The sequence below is a fragment of the Perca flavescens genome, chromosome 3 (assembly GCF_004354835.1).
Source record: "Perca flavescens isolate YP-PL-M2 chromosome 3, PFLA_1.0, whole genome shotgun sequence".
Lineage (NCBI taxonomy): Eukaryota > Metazoa > Chordata > Actinopteri > Perciformes > Percidae > Perca > Perca flavescens.
This window is the reverse complement of record NC_041333.1, coordinates 19,755,480-19,779,279: the sequence shown is the minus strand read 5'-3', so window position 1 is coordinate 19,779,279 and position 23,800 is coordinate 19,755,480. Positions and strand designations below refer to the sequence as shown.

The following is a 23,800-nucleotide window of genomic DNA, read 5'->3' as shown; positions in this document are numbered from 1 at the left end:
TGATACCAAACTTCTACACTAGTACAAATAGGTTATGCACTCATAAAACGATGGATTGGAAAGTTTGTAAGTACACCAGAAGTTTATGAACACTTGCCTGCTCTCTTCTGCTCTCTGTTGCTGCTGCTGCTGCTACCTGCAGTTAGACGAGTGCTTAGGGCTGTCTACAAATTACTACACCGAAAAGAGATACAACAAAAATATTTATTAATTTAATGATTAAATAAGGTAATGTCTCCAAACTTACCTCAATTATTACTTGTCTCCTGATAGTTATATTACAGCACTTACTTTAAAAAATAAGTTAAATTAAAATATATTTTGTTGTTCTTTTCGATGTTGTAATTTGTAGACGTCCCTAAGCACTGGTCTCACAGCAGCAACAACAACAGCAGAGAGCAGAAGCCAGCAGGCAAGTGTTATTTACATAAACTTCTGGTGTACTTACAAACTTTCCAATCCATCGTTTTATGAGTGCATAACCTATATATACTAGTGTAGACCTTTGGTATCATTTCGGGCATTATTAATGGGGTCATTTAAGTGATACAAACGTGGGTCCATTAGCCCCTGCGCTAAGCTATTCAGCGGCTAACGCTACTCTACGCTAACTCGCCCAATGTTAGACCCAGGTGAAAAAAACTTCTGGGGGGGTGTTTGGCTCAAGGTCATGGTGCAAAGGACCCTAGGGTAAATTACTCCAAACCATCACTTTAAAACATCGAAAGGGACTTTTGAAAGATGGAGAACTCTTCAAGCGCCTTGCTCTCATGATGCCTTCCCTACCTCTTGTTAACCTCGTAATTTAGAGTATTTTCGATGTTTGTTGAAAGTAAATGTCAAATTGTACCTAGTTACAAACTTAGTTATCGTGTTAGAAATTTTAGATAGATCATCTACTCAATATACAACATCCGCCATAAAAACGGTATGCAGAATGAGTGGTTCAATTGCAAATTTCCCATTGTGATATGCTTCTCATACCTCCGACAGCATTTGAAGGCAGCATCAGTTGAAATAAAATGCCACCACCACCACAGATGCTGTAAACACATCAGATGAGTGCAGGTGGAGACATGGTGCAGCTGTACTGTTGGGGAGAGAGCTCCAGTGGACAGTTCGGTCCACAGAAAGCCCTGAGTCCGGCGTCCTGGACTGTCCCCGGGGCTATAACCAACATCTGCTGCGGGGACCAGCACACTTTATTCCTCACCAGGGATGGAGGCGTTTTATCATGTGGACACAACTCACAGGGACAACTTGGACGAAAGAAACGTAAAGAGGGGAAGACAGCACCAGGTAGGCAAAGAAATAGGCTAGTCGACATAGTTTTATGTAGGCCTAACGTTAAGTGTTTTTTTTTTTTTTTTTTTATCTCATGACGTTTAATTGAACGCAGTCACACGAGTCTGTCAAGAAAATTTCATTTAAGGAGGAACTTTATCTTGCTTACGATAGCCTTATGAGTTTATGGCATCCATCGAAACCTTTGAATCACGTATTACGCAGGCTAATTAACCGAGCTAAGTTTCAGTTTCGTTTCCCTCTTGTCATTGAACGCAACGAAAGTTAACTTTACTATGCCTTGAGTTAAAGTGAAGGTGGGAAGGTTGGTCATTCAGGTCAGTGGTTTGGATGTATGGTCAATGTGGTGGTACATGTAGAAGTGATGCCTCACTCGGTAGCTAACACACAGGGTGAAAAGAGGAGCTTCAGCAATTTACAGTATGATGTTACAGAAATATGATGTTTTTAAACCTATTCTGGTACAACCTCTAAATGAGCATAATATGAGCACTTCAAGTAAAAGTAAACTATTATCATGTAGTATACTCCTGCATGCAAGACATTATGATGATTAGAATGTAATTAAACTATTAAAAACATAGTATTTTGTTATATAGCCTCGTTTTTATATGCCATATTTGATTATTATTACTGATGTATTTACATGTTAGTAACATTTTGTTGCAGCAGGTTTACTCTATAAAAATGCAGCTTGTGTTGATCTGTTGTTTTGATGTTAACTATTCATGTGAAAAGTAGTAGTAACTAACTACAAACTATAGCTGTCAAATACATTTAGTTTAGTGGAAGTATAAAGCTGCATACAATGAAAATACTCAAGTACAATACAAGTTCGTCAAAACCATACATTATTTGAGTAAAGTACTCAGGTATTTTACACCACATGAAATAATTACTTGAATGTTTTTGTGCTGTGCTTAGGTTTGCCTCTGTATTTGTGTGTGTGTGTGTATGTGTGTGTGTTTGTGATTATCTTGTCTGTCATCCTGTGTAAGGTCGTGTGGAGGGGCTGGGTGATGTGGTGTCGATAGCTTGTGGTCAGGACCACTGTCTGGCTGTGTGTGCATCTGGACAGGTGTTCTCCTGGGGGGCAGGAGAGGACGGACAGCGAGGCATTTTACCACGTCTACTGTGCAACAGACCAAGGCAAGATGTTCGTCTATGGAATATACATATGAAATGCATACTTATCACTGAAAGTCAGCAAAACTTTTTTCGTTTTTGAACTTATTGTTTCATTGACATGCAGTCAGGTGCCAATACCACTGCCAATACCAGTGATTCAAGTTGCTTGTGGAAACTCCCACTCCCTCGCACTGACTAAAGGTAAACCAATAAAGACACTGATTACATCTTTTTATGTTTATATGGAACACTGCCAACTCTAGTTTCACAGATTGTAATGTTTAATTCTGTTTAATGTAGTAATGATTTGTGCCAAATCCAGTTTTACAATTCCCTGCAGACACAATAACGTGCAAAGTAAATGTTCTTAAACGTAGTAGGAGCTTCAAGAAGACACAGCTGCAACAATTCCAGAAAATAAGGATATATTAATTCCAAGAGACCATCCTGACAAATAAATAGCTGGCAAATATATATACAAGTATATTTAAGAAACAGTCAATTTATATTCTGCAATTTTGGCACTGATCTAGCTAATGCAAAAGGACAAGCCACCCTATGAATACCACCTCTGTTATATTAATTTTAGAAATATTTGCTGATTATTACATTAGATAGATCTGAAGAAAAAAAAAGAAAAGTTTGAAATCATCTTCTGAAAAAGCATGTAATTCTCTTTTTTTCCACTTTTTTCCACAGGAGGCGATGTCTTCTCATGGGGTTTGAACAGTCATGGTCAGTTGGGTCTGGGGAAGGAAATGCCGCGGCAGCATACACCGGTCCTGGTGTGCGCTCTGACCGGCGTCGCGGTTACTCAGGTTTCAGCCGGATCCACCCACTCTCTGTTCCTCACACTCCCAGGCCTGGTGTACTGCTGTGGGGCCAATAAATCTGGCCAGCTGGGAGTCAACAGGGTGGATAAAAATGGTACAAATACTCTACTGAGTCACAAACTCACTTGCTCACATTTTAAAAGCAGCATATTGTCTATGCAAGTGGAGCTCATTGGTCGTTGTGAGACCAATCCTACACATGTCAATCTGCACCACCTACAGGCGAAGAGAGTAACAGCTGCTGTCATTTTAAAGGGGTGATAGAATGATTATATAGGGTATTTCACACTGTTCCTTAAGGTCTCCTAATAGGGTATGTAACATTGGTTGGGCTGAAAATTGCCCAAATGCTATTTTATGGGCCCTTAACTACCCTGTGAAATATGGTCCTATTTGGAACAAGAACTTTTCTTCCAAATATGGTATGCTCATGAATATTTAGATGAGCTGCGTGCTGATTGGTTTGAGTGAATCACATAGAAACACATTGGAGACGAGACAGCAGGTCTCATATTTCAGACACTGCAAAGTTATACATTGTTTGTCTGCTATTTCGTTATTAAATTCACTTCTGAGACTTTTATGCGAGAAATCAACTATATAAAGCTCAAATATGGGCTGTTTCACGAAAATTGATGGCTAATTGCAAATTTGGTAAGACGTGTCGGACTTTAGGAGCTCCATACAGTCTGACGAGAAAGCGGCAACCTCCATACCCAGTGAAAGTCACCGTTTCCTCGGTTACTGGACTACCGGGGCTCGGGGCTTCGCGGAGCTGGCCGCTGCCAGCTGCCGGCGTAACTAGAGTATATTTACAGTTTGAATTTTGTCACACCACTTATATTACAGCTACTCCAAGGTCATATAAAGCTAACAATGGTGTCCGATTTCAATTTAATGCATTTTTGTGAACATTAGGGGTTTCATTAGCTGCTAGTGTCCCTTCAATCCTATGTGTACAGATCGCGGCTAGTTAGCTTTACTTTCGGCATAACTATAATATATTTACAGTTTGAATTTTGTCACGGCACTTATATAACAAGGTCTTATAAAGCTAACAATGGTGTCCAATTTCAATTTAATGCATTTTTGTGAATTTCAGAGGAATTCTAAGAGGAGGCTAGCTAGCTCTCATTGATAGAGCTCCATCCAGCAGCAGGCTCTATCAATGAGACTCGCGACAAGAGGCGTTTATTTCCCCGATCGTTTGTTTAAATAACTCAACACACATATCCATTATAAGATTAACTGGAACCTGTGGTAAGAGATTGCGGGCGTAACAAGCTCGCTGACTGCGCTCTCACTCACACACACCGGCCATTTAGCAGGAAGAGGGGAGCTGCAGGCCCTGGAGCTCTGTCAGGGCAGCGGCGTTTGGTAGTCCATTAACCCAAAACACGGTGACTTTGCGCGGGTATGGAGTGCCGTGGGCTGCCAGCCGTGACGGAGCTCCATCTACCTCACAGCAGGCCGGGGTCTGTGGAGGAGGGCAGGCCGGGCGGCGAGGCAGCAACACAGGCAGCATCGGCCGCTGAACTCCGACACACAGTCGGACAAAATTTGCAATTAGACATCAATTTTCGTAAAACAGCACATATTTCAGTCTAAATAGTTGATTTCTCGCATGAAAAAGTCTCAGAAGTGAATTTAGTGGTAAAATAGCAGATGAACAATGTACACAATTTCTGAGATCTGCGCGACCTATTCAGAAGACTAAGCTGACCTCAGATCAGTTGGGTAGACTATGTAAACGTTGGGGCATGACAAACATAGAGACTAGAGCCAAATAAGGAGGAGCCACCGAGTTGACGTCAACTCGGTGGTTAGTTGAGATTTGCCCGTTTTCAGAGGCAGTTTCAAATTGTGAGATTTGCAGAGGAAAGGGGTGTCAATGGGATTTTGAGGTTCTATGTATGTCCTATTTACCCACTAAACTGTCTTTATTCAACTATGACAAGGTAAAATCGGTTTTGCATTCTATCACCCCTTTAATACTTGCTTTGGCTACATTGAACACGTAACATATGCAAACCGTTGTGGATGCAGATGCGACGCAGAATGTATCTTTCTACTGGCTACACCTGCAGCACAAACACGTCTGTGTGTGTCAGGCAAAGCAAGACACTAAGCTTTTCTTTTGTGATTGTGTGGGATTGTTTCTTGAGTTTTTGGATGCAGCACAGCGCTGTGAAACTTGAACCTTTTTACTGAGTTTGTGTAATATGGGTAAGTAAAAAAAATAAAAATAATAGAAACTCTCAAAACCAAACTGCCAATACGCTCATTTGCAGTCATTAGAGCTGCAATGGGTAGAATGCAAAAAAACAGCAGAATTTGAAGTAGAGTGAGACCTCTTCCTGCAGCTCTCCCTCTCCCCTCTCTGTTGCGCGGGCAATGCATGTGCAGAACAGCCAATAGGAACACACTCTCGCTCTCTTTCTGAAATGACGTGTGATTGGCCAAAGTCTCCCGTCACGGCTAGATTATCTAAAGCCTGAAAACAGAGGCAAGAAGTTGTGCAGAAGTCTAGTTTTCTCTCAGACCACTTGAATTACAATATGCTGAAAAATTATTATGGGAGTTTTATCCAATTACACCAAAAATAAAGTGCCTACCACAGCTTTAAGAAAAAGAAAGAAAGAAATAAACCCATTTCCCAAGAAATTTCAGAAGAGCGGAAAGTGTTAAGTGTGTTATATTTTCAGAAAACTATTTCTCTGACTCCAATGTAATGATGATACAAACTGGGGCGATTAACCCATCAACATCCTGATTATATTTCTTTTAATTGATAAATTAATTATATGTATCATCAATTTGAAATAAGCAGATTTTTCCATTTAATATCCTCTTTAACAGGCCGGTTCAACATCTGTATGGTACCTGCCCTCAGACCTCTGGGTGTCCGCTTCATAAGCTGTGGAGAGGCACACTCTGCTGTGTTAACAAAGGTAAACAATCTTCTGCCTTATCCCAATCATTAACTATCACATTGTGAAGATAATTACAGTCTAAAGCCCCTGACACACCAACCCGACGGCTGACCGTCGGACTGATCAGTCGGCTCCCCGAGGTCCACACATTGAAGCGACGCTGTCTTGAGTGTACGTTCTGCGCGTGCACGAGACGTAATACAAAAAATTTAAACCGGAAATGACAACGCGTCAAGTGGGTCTGGCTTCTCCAGCCGACAGCTTGTTTGAAATACGATCTCGTATTTTACGAAAATAGTTCACTGAAACGTGTTTCTGAAAACATTTTAAGCGAGAAATAGGCCATGCAGTTGCTGAATCTGTCTTCATTTCAGATCGACAAACTCATTTTAAAAGATTTTCATCAGATTTTGAGAGTAGTTTGTCACTTATCCCGCTGGTTATTTCCGGGTTAGCACTCCCCCAATCAGATTAGTGGAGTGAGTCCGACTGCCCGCCCTCCCAGTAAGTCAGGTCGGCCAAAATGAAGGCCGACAGCTCCTCTGACGGACGACGGATTATCGAGTGTTATCGAGTTGGTGTGTCATGGCCATAAGAGGTTGCCTCTTATAATCTTGTGTGACGCTGTGATATGTAGGATGGCAAGGTTTTCACTTTTGGAGAGGGAAGCCACGGTCAGCTCGGTCACAACTCCTTTGCTAATGAAGTGAGACCCAGGCTGGTCGATGGTCTGGACGGACCCGCCTCACAGATTTCATGTGGCAGGTAAAAAAACTAGGAAGGTGCTTATATGAAACACTGAAACTTTGTTTTAATTAAAGGAAGGCTTACTTGGTTTTCACATCATAAAATCATGCTTACAATAACTTTGAGAATATCTAACTTGAGTTGCCTAATTTAAGTACTTTATTACTTTATGATATACTTTAACATTATGTTTAGTTCATCATGTTTCTCATTAAATTTACAATTGCTTCTTGTCTCCCAGATGTCACACTCTAGTTTTGTGCTCCTCTGGCCAGCTGTGGGCTTTTGGCAATGGGGCCAAAGGACAAATTGGGACTGGACGACCAGAGGACAGTAAGACTCCCACTCTGGTACAACTTCCATGGACTGCTGACGGTGCAGCAGCCATACCCAAAGGTATGTATGTGTGGGCAGTGTGGTGTTTAGTAGATTTTAATGAGGCATATGGGGTGGATCTGTCTTTAATCTTTCTAACATTTCTCTCATAATTATATTATAATTATCTTATTATTATACTTATAATTATCCCAGGAGATGCATGTTTGACAGTAACATGGCTGCCAAAGACTATGAGATAAAGTTTTGAGTTAAAGATGATCCTTATTCTTGGACAGTCCCTAGAAATGTTGCATATTCAGTTAATGAACATTTGAGTAATATATTGATTTGACTTGTGTTCTCTGAAAGTAGAAGATGGTGTAAAACTAGCAGATTTAAATTACATTTGTAAATGTTTTTTTGTTTTTGTTTAAGCAGACTTAAAAATATCAGCTGGGTGGAATACAAACTTCACTTACACTTCACCTACACAGGTAACGTGTCCACCTATTTAAAGACTCATTGTTCTTATAGACTTTCACAGAACGATACCCAGTTTGTTTACCTGGATTTAATGTCCACTAGAGTCAAACTTGTTCAGAATAATTTTAAGTTCAATTGATTATTTTGTCACGTTCATTAATCTGGCTGGCTTTAAAGTTAAATCTAATGTCTGTCTTTTAAGAGCCTGGACCGAGGACAGATAACTGGGCGGCTTGATGAGACAAGGCTGAAAAAATGGCTGTCAATGAAACATGGCAACGCAGAGGCAAAGAGGTCCTTTTTCATGATTGGATTTATGGTTGTAACTGTGTAAATGCACATATGAAATATCAGTCTCATACACAGCAACACCATTGTCTGTAAGGCTGCCTCTTTGTTTATTCAACAGAGAAATATCTTCGATCTTTCTGACGAGTTCAAGTCTTGTTGCAAGTTTCACAAAGGCTGAGTGAGTCCTTTTTTTGATTGTTTAGTAGCTAAATCAGTTATAATGTTAAGATTATGAGTTGATGCCATTTACCGCCACTTTGTTTTAATGCTTTGCAGTGGGCCTCCATTAGAAGCAGATGCCTTAACTGTGGACCTGGAGGCAGCTAGCCAAGTGTTTGACCAGCTGCTAGCAATACCATGGATCAAACAATCAGTAAAGAACATCAAATAAATCATGCATTCATCACTGAGATAATTAATTCTGTTACTTGAGACATAAATTAAATGAATAACAAAACTAGTAACATGCAGTCGTGTCCTGGCAGGCTCTCAAGCTCTTTTGCGCCTGTACATTTTGTACAGTAGCCACTTGATTTATTTATCTACAAACAAATGCATTCTGTGTGAAAATTGCCATGTGATCTCATCAATTCTTTTCCATGCAGGTAAACCTTGAAGTCCTGATTAAGTTGCTTTACGCTTCAAAAACGGCCCTAAAATCACCAGAGGTCCTCCTGATTCTGCTGACCTATCCCCTTCTCCAAGAGGAGTCTAATGTCATGAATGTGGTGTTGCCGTTGGCTGTCATCATTGCCGATCAGAATGAGAAGACTCTAAGTAAACAACCACTGCAAACTTTTTGTAACATGACATGTACTGATCCTAGAGCTTAATGTACATTATTGATAACTATCACACAATTAGACATTGAATATGGCCTTGCAAAATACCTGATTAAAAGTTGATATTTTCCTCAATGGGCTAAATACTTTTCACAGAACCTATTCTAACCATAATTGTTTTAATGTACTGGATACAACTATAATAATAATAATAATAATAATAATAATAATAATAACTTTATTTGTATAGCACCTTTAAAAACTTAGCTTACAAAGTGCTTAAACAGAAGGAACAAAAGCATAAACAAAACATAGATATACACAGCACATCAATACACATACCTATATGTATAACTACACAGTCATCATTAGATAAAACAGTTCTGCTCTTTAATAACTTGAGAAAATATTCACTTGATATATGATGTATAAGTCAACAGTGAATATATGGTGTGTTTTCTGTTCTGTAGGACGCTGGTGGTCTTCCCTGACACCCTCCATACTAATGAAGCACATCTTAGTGTTCAGAAAGGCGCTGGCCTTCATGCTAAGAAATGGCCTCTTGACAACTCATAACCCAGGAGTCAAATACCTGCTGGAAGTCCTCAAGCTACTCTACAAAGTCAGTGCTGTTTTTATTTTATTTCAATCATCGGTGGGTTTAGTGTAAGATCTATTGAATTTGGGATCAAAGATGAAAGGCAATCATTTATCCTCGGAATAGGCTCATAAATACATTTTTTAACCCTAGATGCATATCGACCCAAAGTTCAAGGGACTTTCCTTCCTTCAGCCCATGATCTGCTTTCCCCCCCCGTGGTCTAAAGACTCGTTAAGATTAGGCAAATTGATCCGCCGAAGTATGAAAAAGCTATGCAGGTCAACACACTTGCAGCCTGCAGTTCAGTGTGCCTGCCCATTTAATCTAAAAACATAAAAAATAAGTTTGTCTCACTGCAAAGACATTTACTGCACATTGGATGTTATGTATGAAATGCAGAGGAAAATTAACTAAGAGCGTCTGTCTCTACAGTAAATCATCTGTTGAGTGTTTGATGGTTACTCAGAACTTAACCGCCGTGAAACAATCAAAAAATAACGCTGTACTATTTCACAGCTCAGCTCAGTGCTGTGCTCATCTTGCCCGTGGATCTCTCTCTCTCTCTCTTTTTATTTGTAATGTTATCAAACAAATAGAAATGTTCTCCACCGTCATAAAATAGTCATAAATCAATAGACTACTCTCTTGTTTTATAAATGAAGCAGTACACGAGTAGCAGAAGCGCTGTGTGTGTTTGACCATTCAGAAACATCATCATCATCATCATTATCATCATCCCTGCAAACCCCACCCGAATATTCCTGTTCTTAAAAACATAACAAAAAAACCCACCCGATTATAGATATTTTTGGGTGGTAAAATAATGTTTTCGGACTAATCTGAAAAATTAAATAAAAAACTAATCTAAAAAAATATTAAATAAAATTGCTGCTGTAGCACAGACATTTCCCAATTTGGGATCAATAAAGTCTATCTAATCGTATCTATACAGACCTGCAGAAACACTGTGAAACAGAATTAGTTCCTGAAAAAGTTCTTCGTTCTGGGGGAAAGTTCCTGCGGTTGAAAAGTGACTATTGAGATAGAAAATAATCTTTTTTGTGTTTGACTTTTTTTGTATTGCATATTCTTTCATAGGCAAACAAAGCTGGAAAGTCCTACAAAGTCCCACTCAACACCTTTTACGTAGAGGAAATCAGTAGTAGTGTGCTGCTAGCTGCGGACGTCAGTCTTTGGTGGCAATTATCTAAAGTGGAGGTAAAACCATGTAGTACAATATACACAGTGTTGCATTGCAGAGGAGCAATCTGTCCTTTTGTCCTGAATACTTTTAGTTTCTGGTTAGACTGTTTATTGCTAAAAAAATTCTTGTCTTTGTTTTGTAAATCATTAATTAATATATAATTTTCCGATAAGGATGACGTCAGTACACCTGCCATTTTCTGCCGCTATCCATTCCTGTTCACTCTGGTTCAGAAGGTGGCTGTCTTTAACATCTTTGCACATATAGTGAAGGTACAGTATGTATAAAAATAGATAATTTGTAAACGTTTTACTGAAAGTCTACTTTAATGCTGCATAATACGGCTGCAATTGTTTTCTTTTTTATTTGAGCATTTATTTTAATAAATATATCTATATATGTAATTAGGACTGGGTAACTTTTTCACTGCTGATACCGATACCAATACCGGTTCTTTTTCCGATACAAATCTTTATAAAATCCATTAAAAAATATATTAATTACAACATTACATATTACAGTACAAACCTTTTTTTTTTTTTACCACCTTTACACCTATGTGACACACACTGGAGTCAAGCCTCTTAAAAAAACACGATGTGTAACGTTAGACAGCCAATCACCAGCATGATTAGGTCTTCGTACAATTATTGGCTCACTGATGCTAATGAGATTTCCTACCTGGTATTGAAATTCTGCATTTTTCGACACTCAATACTATGGAGGCAATTTGGTCAGTGTCTAAACATCGTAGTTCTGTACCCAGCCCTACACACACTGTACAATTATATTCAAATTGCTTTCCATCTGTGAGATTTCTTAATGAATTAGGTTTTTGTACTTTCAGGGAGCGGAATGTCTAGCTTATCAACTGGCTTTGGACTGTCCTGATAAGTTGTGGCCAAATCGCTCAGACTCTGCCCTGGCCCCGGTCTTCCAGCTAACTCTGAGACGAACTCACCTGGTGGAGGACACCTTCAGACAGCTCGGTGCAGCCGACCACTGCGCCTTCAAAAGGGAGCTGTTGGTAAACCACCGTCAAATCTTTGCCCGCTTTAGTGTTCTGAAGCAAAATTTAAAAGCTTTTGTCTTCATATTACTTAATTCCAGAGGAAGTAAAGGGCTACTCCAGCGATTTAGTTTTGCACTGCCATAAAGTTGTGGGATTCACAGAAGACAAAAAAATTTCAAAATCCTAGCAGACAAAGGCCAAGATATTTACAGATTTAGTTCCTGGTATGGGTACTCGTCAACAACACCGGATCCTCAGCTTCCCACAATGCCACTTAATAGCATCTTGTCCATTGCCTCATGACTTCACTTGACTTTATGTGTAAAATCGATTAAGTACACCTTGAACAAAATAAAAAAAAAAAATATTCCATGACACAACTGCCTGGAAACATGCCAGTGCTAATTAGAAAAATTCATTTTATTGTAATGAGATCAGTTGAATGTAGAATTTTATTGACTAAAGTTAATAATACTATAAATGGCCTCTGATTGTAGCAACTAGAGGATTGTGTAAATGTGAGCTGTCAGAATTAGTAATTATACATTTGGAAGTGTCTGCTTGATTAAATCACTTAACAAAACCATGTGTTACAAGCACAGGAAATCCCGTGTGGATATTTATCATTAAAGGTGATAGTAATTCAGTTTGTGTTCAAGGACACTTATTAAAAACAGTATAATTCTATCCTTCCTAGGTGCAATTTGTGGACAACAGGAAGGTGATGGATGTCAACAAAAGGGACTTCTTCCTGCATGTGTTTGATGAGCTGCTAGATCCCGAGTCTTCAATGTTCATGTACAACGAGAACAAGACTCTGGCCTGGTTCCCCCCCAGGGTAAGACCAGATAGTTCAAGAGAAACCTATGTATTAAATACTTGCATATACTAATCCTTTTTTTTTTTTAAACATTAAACAAATCCGTTGACATGATTGAATTGGCTACACAATAGGTAGAGACACATATACTGTACATTTTACCTAATTATCCTGTGAAACAGTTATTAAATGGCACTAAATCCTAATCATGTTTTTCGTCAACCAAATAGCCAAAAGTGGAGGAAAGGACTTACTTCCTTTTTGGCGTTCTGTGTGGCCTGGCTCTCTACAACCACAACATTGTCCACATGCCCTTTCCACTGGTTCTCTTCAAGAAGCTGCTTAGAGTCAAACCCTCACTGGATGACATGAAGGAGTTTGAACCTGTCATGGGAGAGTAAGTTGCGATTTTTGTTGTATTGCTGTTTCAATCTACAGCAATTCTTGATTAAATCATGTGCATAACTGCAGAAAGTCATATGGTATGTTTGGGAGTTTATATTTGAAACTCTTTAGAGATTACATCGAGGTCATAGTTGTGTATATTTGCTGTGTCTTCAGGTCTTGGCGGTGCATGTTGGAGGAATACACTCCTGATGCAGTCGAAAGAATAGAGACTACTTTCACTGTAGGTCTACTAAATCCCAGTCAGAATGACTGGCAGTGTTATTTCATACATGGACTCTGTTGCCTACACGTGTTGCTGCAATATTCCAATCTGACCGTAATTTCCATTCATTACAGGGGACCTGGGGTGGTGAGGATGTTGAGCTCGATCCGACAGAAACTGGAAAACTTGTCACAGCATCGAACAAGTATGTTTATACAGAATTTACAAGAATGGCTGTATGTAATGGTCTGCACGCAGTACTCACAGCAGCACAGAATTGGAGTCTCACAACCTGTAAACATGCATTACATTTCTCTAATATCCTCCCAGATATCTTGCAATTTGGGAGTGCATACTGTTGAGTTAAAACTGTCGGCCAATAGAGGGCAGTGCAACAATACTTTTCTGCCATTCAAGATTTAGTGTGGAGTTGCCCTATACACTATGTATTATATAAAGGAACATTTCTGTTAACAGAGCTTTGCAGTGGTGATGTAAGGGAAGATTGCTGGACAATGTCAGCACTCAGTTGAAGCAACTTGTACATTGTATAAAATTATTTTTCTTAATAGAAAAGAGTTCGTAGATGCCTTTGTCAACTATGCCTTCAACAAATCAGTGGAGGGAGTGTTCGAAGCGTTCAAGAAAGGGTTCTTCAAGGTGTGTGACATGGACGTGGTGGAGTTCTTCCAGCCCGAGGAGTTGCAAGCAGTGACGGTGGGCCAAGAAGACTACGACTGGGAGGTGTTCAAGGAGGTCTGCTGAAAACCACAAGAGCTTTTGACTTTTGAATCTTAAAAGAGAGTCGGCAATGTAGATTAAATATAGACTTTAAAATGAATAACAAATTCAGATATTCTGAATTTTGTATTACCTTTTACTATATCATATATCATTTTAAACAAGAATACAGTATTAAAATGCTGCAAACAAGATGAAAAGACCGGTTTAGGCTGTATGTTACATCACTCCAGACAGGTTTCCATTGCACATATGCACATATGTACATATGTTTTCAGATGGTCAGAGACTTGAAATTTGAGTCAAGTTATGTTGTGAACTATTTTTAAGACTTTTTTTTTTAAAAAGTGCTTGTCACCCAAAGCTTTAGCTACCAAACAGAAACACATTTGAAATGTGATCTCTTGACTGCATAGCTCATAAATTCTGCGTTTTTACGTCGTTTTGGAGTTTCCCACAATCACCCGAACACACTAACGAGAAGAGATTTAAAGTTCTTGCCCAAAAAGTGCATCAGTACACAATTTAACTTTGGCCAAACAATGAAAAAGAATGACTTAGTCTTGACTAGTTTGCTGATGGATTACCTTTTTAAAGCAATACTGTAACATAACATACTGTAATTTAAAAAAAATTAGTGTTGGAAGAATGCCACAAAGATTGGGAACCACAGGTTAAATCTTTGACAATGTACTGTATTTAATAAGCTTTTTTTAATGTAATATCTTAATTTCAAAAGTAGCTTGTAATTATAGTTGTCACATATCTGTAAAAAGTTAAGAGTAAAATAAAAAGTGGCATAAAAGTGAAATATTCAAGTAAAGTACAAGTACATTAAATTGTACTTAACTACAGTAGTTGAGTAAATGTACTTATTTACTTTCCACAACTGTATTTTTCCAAACAGAACACAGTTTATGAAGGAGACTACCATGATAAGCATCCAACCATCGTGACCTTCTGGGAGGTGTTTGAGAATCTGACGGCAGAGGAAAAGAAAAAGTTCCTTCGTAAGTGTTATAATTATGCTTATTATCATCGATCAAGTTTGACTTTACAGTGAAAAGAAGTAGTTTAGTATTCAATAAAATCTTATTTAATCAATTTAAGTTTCTATTTTTGTCGGCAGTGTTCCTCACAGGCTGCGACCGTGTACCCTTCCTGGGTATGGAAAGCATCAAGATGAAAGTCGCCGTCTTGCCCGATGCCACTGAGAGCCATTTGCCAGAATCCCTCACCTGCCATTGTCTGCTATTGCTGCCCATCTACCAGAGATACCCAGTCGAGAGGACAATGCAGACCAGGCTTCTTCAGGCTATTAATCACAACAGAGGCTTCTGGAAGGAAGTAGACACTACAGAATGAAAAAGTATGTAGTTTGGGGCTTTTTTTTGTCTCTAGTCTGCCAAATGTAATGCTTTCCTCTTCTATTCATGTCGTAAAGTAAGTTCTAACATGGGACCCATAGTAATATTATGAAGGTATGACTTAACAGCAGCCCATTTAGTAGTTTGAGAAACAGTAATGCATGCATTTGTTTTTTATGTTCCTTTGTTGATGGTTGATGCCACTTGCACATGTTAAATGTTGAAGTATTTTTAGATAATGTTTTTTTGACAAGGGTCTCGTGTCAAATCTTATATTGATGAAGCAGACTATGCTGCTAGAGTTATTTGTCACAAAGAATTTTCCACATATTCATTCAGCTTTGGCGAGTTGCTAACAAAAATATGCACAGGTAGGAAAGAAATACATCGGGACACAACACATCACATACAGGACCCTTAAGTGGATAAAAAAAAAAATCTTTCTCCACTTTAGTAAATATCAAGTCTGCAGTTGTCAGGCCACTGCCATTGCTTTCAGTGACTGCCACACCACTGCTTAGGTCAACACTAGTATGATAACCACACGTGATATGATAACTTTTTTGACACTTTTCTCATGACATTGTAGCATTAAGTACTAATTCTGTTCATGGTATATAAGCTTAAATCTTAAGTAAATATGGTATGTTTGTGTGACAAACCAAGAAAAGCAATATTAAAATGTGTGTAAATCAGGAAATTGATGATTTCCTTGCCCTTGTACCTTAACAACCTACTAAATAAATGTCTCTCTCTTCAATACTGGCTTGCAGTTTATAATGTTTAAAATTAAGTAATTTTAATATTTCTTTAATGTTTTTAGTGAACCACAGGCAAACTATCAAAACACAATCCTAATATCCGACAGGCCCTGGTTATTTCCTGGTTTATTTAATTTCCTAGTGGACTGTGTAAGATACCATTCTTGATTTTGTGGTTAATATCCACAAATTAAAAAGTGCAAACATTTGGCTTAAAAACGTCCACAGAGGAAGGATAAAAGACAAAATGTTAGTTCTCAAAGATTTGTACCTCCTTTCCCTCCATAACTGGTTGATTATGAGTCATTTCCTGTAATAAGTTTGTGATAAAAGAAATTCACATCGTAGAAAAACAAATTGAGCACATAAAACACAACTCCACTTCAGCAGCTCCATCAGTCAGACTTTATTTATCAGTCATATCATTTCAGTGGCTTGACTCAATAGGTTGCTTACAGCCTACTTTGACAGTCAGAGTTGGGATCCATTCACGATTAATCCTGAAATAAATGTATAAATTACTTGCTACATGTATATAAGGAATGAGTCATTTGTAATGAGATGTTGCAATTTAAGAAATCCTATTTAAATATTCAAAATATTTGGAAGGTTGTATTGGCAACTCAGTTAACGGAGGTTAGTGTTTTAACATTTATCAATAATAAAGTTCCATCGGAGGGAAATGCTAAAAACAAAAATCCAGATTTTTGAAGTTTCCTGAATTAATTTAAGTGAATGTGAATCCTACCCTGGTTTGAGTCAACATTGGATACATAAAAAACAGCTGAGGCATGTGATGATTTACAAGCACATTGAAGCACAAGAAAGTATTTTTCAACGTTAAAATATATTTCAAGTATTTCAGAGACAAACAATTTTCACAGAACAGACCATCTCTTCCCTTCCTTTATTCCATCAGACTTTAAATATGAAAAGCAGTAAATAATTTACTTTGTATTTAAAAAGGATATCAAAGTCAACTCAACATTTCACTGTGAGGTCTACGCCCTGATGTCGTGGCTTACACACAGTTGATATTTCTATTCAAGAGTTGTCAGGCAGCAAAGAACATGTATCAAAGCGCATACAAAAAGATTAAACGGATAAAAAAAAGAGGTGGTACTGCAGCCACACTCACACACACCAGTTACATAACCCACGTTTCCAGATCAAATGATGACAGAACACGTATTTCTCTCAGCCATGAAATAAACATGAGCACCAGGGAAAAGGTCATTATAGTCGAACACCCAAACCAGTTAAATCACCTTTAAACCTGAATTTGACTTCTTTCTCATCATTTAATGGACGGTTTGTGTGAGGTTAGTTTGCTTTCTTGGTCGGCTCAGAAAACTCACATGAGACATCAGACCAGAGCAACATCTGCAATAATAATTTTTTTATACACAAAACATACATACATAAATATTCCTAAAAACATAATTAACCAATAATTACAAAGTATAGAAAAACAACTTGAAGCCGTTTGCTCTTGCTACACATTTTTGAAGACATTACATTAAAAAAAAAGACAAAAAAAAAAGGCAAAACTAATAACTTGGGGCTGTGCTGTGAGAGAGAAGGCAGCAATGCCTCACTTCCTCTCCTAATCGTCTTGTAGCATGTGTTGTTTTGCTCCATGCATACATGGAGGGAGTCTTGTGAGTGTGTACTTTTTGTCTGGGAAGTGATGGGATATTTTCCAGACTACTATGGCTGTTGTGTGTTTCATCCAAGTCCAGCTTTGTGTGTGTGTGTGTGTGTGTGTGTGTGTGTGTGTGTGTGTGTGTGTGTGTGTGTGTGTGTGTGTGTGTGTGTGTGTGTGTGTGTGTGTGTGTGTTTTTAAGGGGGTGCGATGGCATTTGGACAGCCAAATTCATCTTCTACAAAATGAGTGTGTGTGTGTTTTATCTGATGAGGTGGTAGGTGAGCCAGAACATGAAGATGGGTTGTGCTGCTGCTATAGACATGGTGAGGTACATCCTCAGCTGATTTCTGGCTCCTCTCACCAGCCTTCCCTCCGCCGCCGCCTCAGATAACAGCTTCAGACGCAGCGTGCGGATCTGGGGAGAGACCCGTCAAAAATATTCTTTAATCAACCATTAAACAAATGTACTCGCGTGACCTGTGACACGCACACACACACACACACACACACACACACACACACACACACACACACACACACACACACACACACACACACACACACACACACACACACACACACACACACACACACACACACACACACACACACACACACACACACACACACACACACACACACACACACACACACACACACACACACACACACACACACACACACACACGGTTGAAGAAAAAATATCCAGAATGCCAAGAAGGGAACATCCTTTCCAGATTATACAGTATATAATTTGATGCAATGCCAAGGCATTAATACAGTAAGTTTGTGCAGAAGTCATCTGTCCTCAATGATTTGTAAATAGGAAATCTGTCTATTAAGATTAATAATTTAAACTCTCAAGAGTTAGTAGAAGTAGCTACTCACCATAAAGACAAAGATGGCAACACAGCACCACAGCAGAGAGAGATAGTATGCCGGCCTCCCAAACAACAGGCCTGTTACGACCCCTACAATCATCCTGAGGAAATAAGACCCAGGCAGTCAAAGGTAGTCCTATCCACAGAGCCTTACAGTGTTGCACTAAACAACCTTTAAGACATGTTTTGTTCTGAGCCTAGTTTAAAGGAAAATGAGCCACTAGAAAAGAATAAACCACAAGAAATACAAGTGATGAGAGTAGGTGAGAGGCAGTAGAGGGGGAGTTGGTTATGAAAATGTGAACATAGAAAGATGCTGTACATACCCGACATATTTGTAGCCAGAAAAAGCCAGCAGGTCTATGGTCGTGAGGTCAGTGTTTACGGTCACAAGGTAGAGCGACAGCAGGACTGCCAGGACTTCCATGATCAGCCACACCAACGCTGAGCTGGCCTGAACTCCCAGCAGCTCCGGAGAAAACCTGAAGGGTGCACAACATGATACAGTCTCTATGTATGTATATACTGTGAACTCATTAAATCAGTGCATCATTACCTTTGAACAAGCTGCAATTAAGTTTTTTTGTTTTTAAAAGGTTCTCTTTGAGCCTTAGTATATATAACCATTCCATATTTAGTACAATTTCAATCCACTAATTTAACTAGTGTTATTATTTTGCAAAAACACAGAAGTTAAATGAGTGTGATACTGTTATTAATCCATCCAGAGGCTGTTTTCGTTGTAAGATGTTGCTGTCCTATTAGCTTACAGACGTTTTAAGTGTTCTGTGGTTGCTGTTGTTGCTCTGTGGGTCTGCATTAGAATGATAGCTATCCATAAAATGAAGCCTTGGTGGGAAAAAAAAACTAGAATTCACAATAAACTGACATGTGGTTATGTGGGAAGACATAAAGAAGTCTGCTACCTAGCTGTTAATGATCATTGTTTATAAAGAATAAGATAGAACAAAATGGAACAAAAAAACCAACAAATGAACATTAACACAATAGATTGCTGCCCCTTTTTTTCAAACTGGTATCACGTTGGTAAGAACATGGATGTATGTATGTACTTGTTCTGTGTGCCGAGGGCCAGTCCAGCCACCAGGATGTATGTTATGAAGCCCATGGCGGGAATGTAGAGATCAGGAGCGTTCACATCAAAGCGTGGAGCCACAGGAGTGTCCTGCTGGTAGCTCACCTCCCAGTTCTACAACACACACATGATCACACACTTGCTAAATCCTTACTGACTAAATTTCCAGAGGAAAGCATGTAGTATTGTAGCATCGATTCCTGTGTACTGTTTAGTCTGGATTACTTTTTCAATCAATTTAAACTACAACAGGCATTTTGTCTCAACTCGGAGAATAAGAAAAGCCTCACAGGGACAGAAAAAAAAAAGAATTCAACATATTTTCACATGCACAGGATTACCTCTACCTATGCAACGTGGCAGACATAACAGAATAACTTCTATTTAGCTGGTGTGAGCAGACTTACGTCGTGCATGTAAGGGAATACTAGAAGGCCCAGCTTCTTCCCCACGTACACCGTGTCCACGGCAAAGTAATATTTCAGCTTAGAAATTGGGATGAACCTGTCCAGCTGAAACAAGCAAGCACACAGACAAACACACATGCATTATTCACCCACTTTTGCATCCTTTCTGTTAGGCAATCATTTAAGGTATTATTAATTAACTCAGTCTTACATTCTTGTCTACCATTTCCCTTCCCTGGGACGCCAGTGAGCTGCCATATGCCATGGCCAGGTTAGACATGGGGTCTGACAGGATAGACTGGCCAGGAAATCCTTCTGCTTGAGGCCTGGCCTGCTGGTTACTGCCAAAAGGACACAAGAAAATGTATCAACTGAAAGAACACAATGGATGTGTCGGCTTAAACAAAACACAAACCTAGTCAAATTTTTATTTTTGAGGGCATGATCTGATTGATTGACAAAGGGCGCCTGGTTTTTCCTTGATGCAACATAGGACACAAACATACAAAATGCAATAACACAATATGTATTCACAACAGTTCAACATCCAGCCTATATCTTCAGCCTGGTCCCCACCTGAACCCTTTCTGCGGTCCAGATGCAGCTCCACTCGTATCCTCAAACAGCTGGCTGCCTTCTGAACCATCCACCAAACTAGTCCTTAGACGCATATTAGGCTCTGGATGAAAACAGAGAGAGAGAGAGGTTTCAGAAACAGGTTTGTCAAACAAAGCAGTAGATCGACACAGAAATTGTGTAGAAAATTAGTAATGCAAGCAAAGGCAACAGTAGCAAATTACAGGAAATCTGAGAAACCAGCATGCATCAGTTTGTATAACGGTATTGTACAATACACCGGTCGGCCTGATTGTGGAAAACTGAGAATTCAAGCACACAGCTGAATAATCGTTTCATTGGTGTGTTTGAATCGTCTGAACAGCGTGCTTTGGGGTGGCTTGTTTAAATTTTGGTGATGCACAGATATCGGTTTACAGATACAACTTGAGGTAACGGTAAATCAAATGTATTGGCTAGCCTCATTAGCTTAGACATTCTGCTTATGGAAGAGTAAAAAAATAAAGAAAAAAAGCCCCAAAGTCTAGCCCAGATTGAAGCTTGGAAACGGAGGTGTAGCTTACAAAAGCACAAACAATGTAGCTTAATATAGCACTACATTTTGCATTAAACAATCTGTAGCTAAACACCAAAAAACATCCTACGGTCATTGCACATCAGACACTTCAACCACACAAAAGAGACACAAGCTTTCGCTACTTATTCCCCTCTATTTAGCTAGCTAATGTCTTCCACAGTGACAAACGTTAGACTGAAGTTTAACCTTTTGGTGTCTGTGTTTTTACAAGTTATCCAGCTAACTGTAGCTAGCTAAGTCGTTAGCCTCAACCGGCTCAAAACAGTGACAGCATCATTCGGCTCCGTTTAGGTTGGATTCCAGAAAGCTAGCAAGTACAAAATGTACACATGCAGCAGTTCGCTAATTAGCTAGCTAATAACTAAAGGCGGATTTGATCGATACAATCACGTACGTAACTTACGCTGTCTGAACCCACTTTGAGTTGCAGTGTAATCCATTTGGACTAACTTGATGGTAGCAGTAGCCGTCAGTGAACCAACTCTAGTGAGATGCAGTTGCTATAGTTAGCAAAAGCTGCACAGGGAAGTTGGAGTCATTCATAAATTTTACACGGAAGTAAACGCTTTCTTCTTTTTTGATTTAAAGACGGGTTACAAACCAACGTGAAAGGTGAATACCGCCACCTACTGTATCGAAGTGTCCTGGGGTCCACCCTGTCGTGAAGATACCAAGGTTAAAATAAAGCCTCTACCTTGTTTGGTTTGTCCTTTATCTCCAACAACTTTGTAACTTCACTTTCTACCTATTTCTTCTTAAATGTGTATCTTTCTACCTTAAACTTTGTATGTCTCATCATCACATGGTCAACGTTTTCTTTACCACTACCTCATATTTATGACACTTTTCTTTTCACAAGTAAAGTAACTAAATAAATTTACTCAAGTAGTGTTCTTAAGTACAATTTTTAGGTAGGCCTACTTACACATTTTTAATTTTGTACTTTGTAGTCCACTTCTACTCCACTACATTACAGAGGGAAATATTCTACTATAGACACAGTATGCTGCTATACTATGACTTTTTGCGACATGCTAGGAATTTTTTAATCATTTTTTTTCGAAATACTAAATTGTAATTTTATAACTTGTTTTCAACATACTAAACTATGACATTTTTTCGACATAAAATACTTTCACATGTTAGGCCTTTATTTGATAGGACAGCTTTCAATGTACTTTATTAGTTGGCATGGTGACTCATTGGTTGACACTGCTCCAACTAGCACCAGCAAGTAGGCCTAGCCACTGCCAACTCTGACACTTGGTTCGATCCCCAACGCAGCCTGGCCCTTTTTGTGGGGTGTTGGATGTTCTTCAAGACTTTCCTTGACATACATACTATGACTTTTTATGTGTGTTTTTAAAGTTGTGGACATGCACAAGTTAGGAGATGGATACAAACAAATTTCAAAGGCTTTGTCAGTGCCTAGAAGCACAGTGAAGTCTATTATTAAGAAGTGGAAGGTATTTGGTACAACACAGACCCTCCCTGGGTCAGGACGTCGCTCCAAACTGGATGAAAGAGGCAGGAGGAAACTGGTCAGAGAAGCTACCAAGAGGCCTACAGCAACTCTGAAGCAGTTGCAGGAATTGATGACAAAGAGTGGTCATTGTGTGCATGTGACAACAATATCACAAATTCTCCACAAATGTGGCTTGTATGGGAGGATTGCAAGAAAAAAGCCACTCCTTGCAAGAAAAGCCACATGCAGTCACGACAGCTTTGCCAAAACGCACCTTGAAGATTCTAAGGCCACGTGGAAAAAGGTGTTATGGTCAGATGAGACTAAAATTGAATTATTTGGCCTCAACACCAAACGATATGTCTGACACAAATCCAATACAGCTCACCATCCAAATAACACCATTCCTACAGTAAAGCATGGAGGTGGTAATATCATGTTATGGGGCTGTTTCTCTGCAGCAGGGACTGGAGCACTTGTCAGGATAGAAGGAAAAATGAATGGGACAAAATACTGTCAAATTCTTGAGGAAAATCTGCTGTTCTCTGCCAGAAAGTTGTCAATGGGAAGAAGATTTATTTTCCAACATGACAATGACCCAAAGCACACAGCTAAACTGACCACACAGTGGTTGAAAGAGAAAAAGGTGAATGTCCTGGCATGGCCTAGTCAGAGCCCAGACTTAAACCCAGTGAAAATCTGTGGAATGACTTTTCCACTCGCAGATCAGTCTGGCATCTTGAGGCAGAGAAAATTTTGAGCCGTTAGCCAAACGACCGGGCCAATCAGCGTTGGTTTTGAGGTGGGTTAGGTGGTGATAGACAGATGGTTTATCCATTCAGCTAACCAGTATTTTCAGACAGCGGTAGCCCTAATTCTGTTAGCCGCTCGCTAATGCTTTTTTTCTCTTGGATCCTTCTTTTGGAATATGGTCTGGGAACCTGAAATGGTGTCTTTTATTCTTAAATTCTCGTTACACAAACGGCAAATCTCCTTTTGTTGCTTGCATGCTGAGCTAATGAGCTATGCTTTGCCTGCAGCAGCAAGGGCGGGCTTGTGGTTGTATTTTCATACGCTTTGTGGATCTGATTGGTTGATTTGGCCCGTCTATCACCAACATAGGTGATAAACAGATGGTTCATCCAATCAGCTAACCAGTATTTCCGCCCCTTCCCAAAAGTTCTCCAACGGAAAGTGCCGAGCAAATGCAAAGC

The 23,800-nt window shown here is 39.3% G+C and overlaps 2 protein-coding genes across 5 annotated transcripts; one reads left to right on the top strand and one right to left on the bottom strand.

Moving 5' to 3' along the window:
* The first annotated feature begins 374 nt into the window (after positions 1–374).
* Positions 375–15,940, top strand: LOC114553221 (probable E3 ubiquitin-protein ligase HERC6). 2 transcript variants are annotated; one of them, XM_028574432.1, is made up of 24 exons: positions 375–412; positions 994–1,299; positions 2,304–2,454; positions 2,558–2,634; positions 3,133–3,360; positions 6,126–6,217; positions 6,837–6,964; positions 7,188–7,342; positions 7,703–7,758; positions 7,950–8,041; positions 8,157–8,216; positions 8,315–8,411; positions 8,644–8,815; positions 9,291–9,442; positions 10,520–10,639; positions 10,799–10,897; positions 11,473–11,652; positions 12,335–12,475; positions 12,688–12,854; positions 13,019–13,085; positions 13,202–13,272; positions 13,640–13,823; positions 14,716–14,818; positions 14,938–15,940. In XM_028574432.1, exons 2-24 carry the CDS (start codon positions 1,059–1,061, stop codon positions 15,171–15,173), a joined length of 3,069 nt encoding a protein of 1,022 aa, XP_028430233.1. In that variant the 5' UTR covers positions 375–412; positions 994–1,058; the 3' UTR covers positions 15,174–15,940. The 2 variants fall into 2 exon arrangements, with proteins under 2 accessions (XP_028430233.1, XP_028430232.1); XM_028574431.1 differs by having other exon boundaries at positions 7,700–7,758.
* Positions 15,941–16,327: 387 nt separating this feature from the next.
* Positions 16,328–21,756, bottom strand: yif1b (Yip1 interacting factor homolog B (S. cerevisiae)). Of its 3 annotated transcripts, none has more exons than XM_028573314.1 (8): positions 21,540–21,756; positions 20,545–20,647; positions 20,180–20,309; positions 19,969–20,073; positions 19,539–19,675; positions 18,792–18,947; positions 18,473–18,566; positions 16,328–17,999 (listed from the first exon to the last, which is right to left on the bottom strand). In XM_028573314.1, exons 1-8 carry the CDS (start codon positions 21,559–21,561, stop codon positions 17,844–17,846), a joined length of 903 nt encoding a protein of 300 aa, XP_028429115.1. In that variant the 5' UTR covers positions 21,562–21,756; the 3' UTR covers positions 16,328–17,843. The 3 variants fall into 3 exon arrangements, with proteins under 3 accessions (XP_028429115.1, XP_028429113.1, XP_028429114.1); XM_028573312.1 differs by having other exon boundaries at positions 21,516–21,755; XM_028573313.1 differs by having other exon boundaries at positions 21,525–21,754.
* Positions 21,757–23,800: the final 2,044 nt, after the last annotated feature.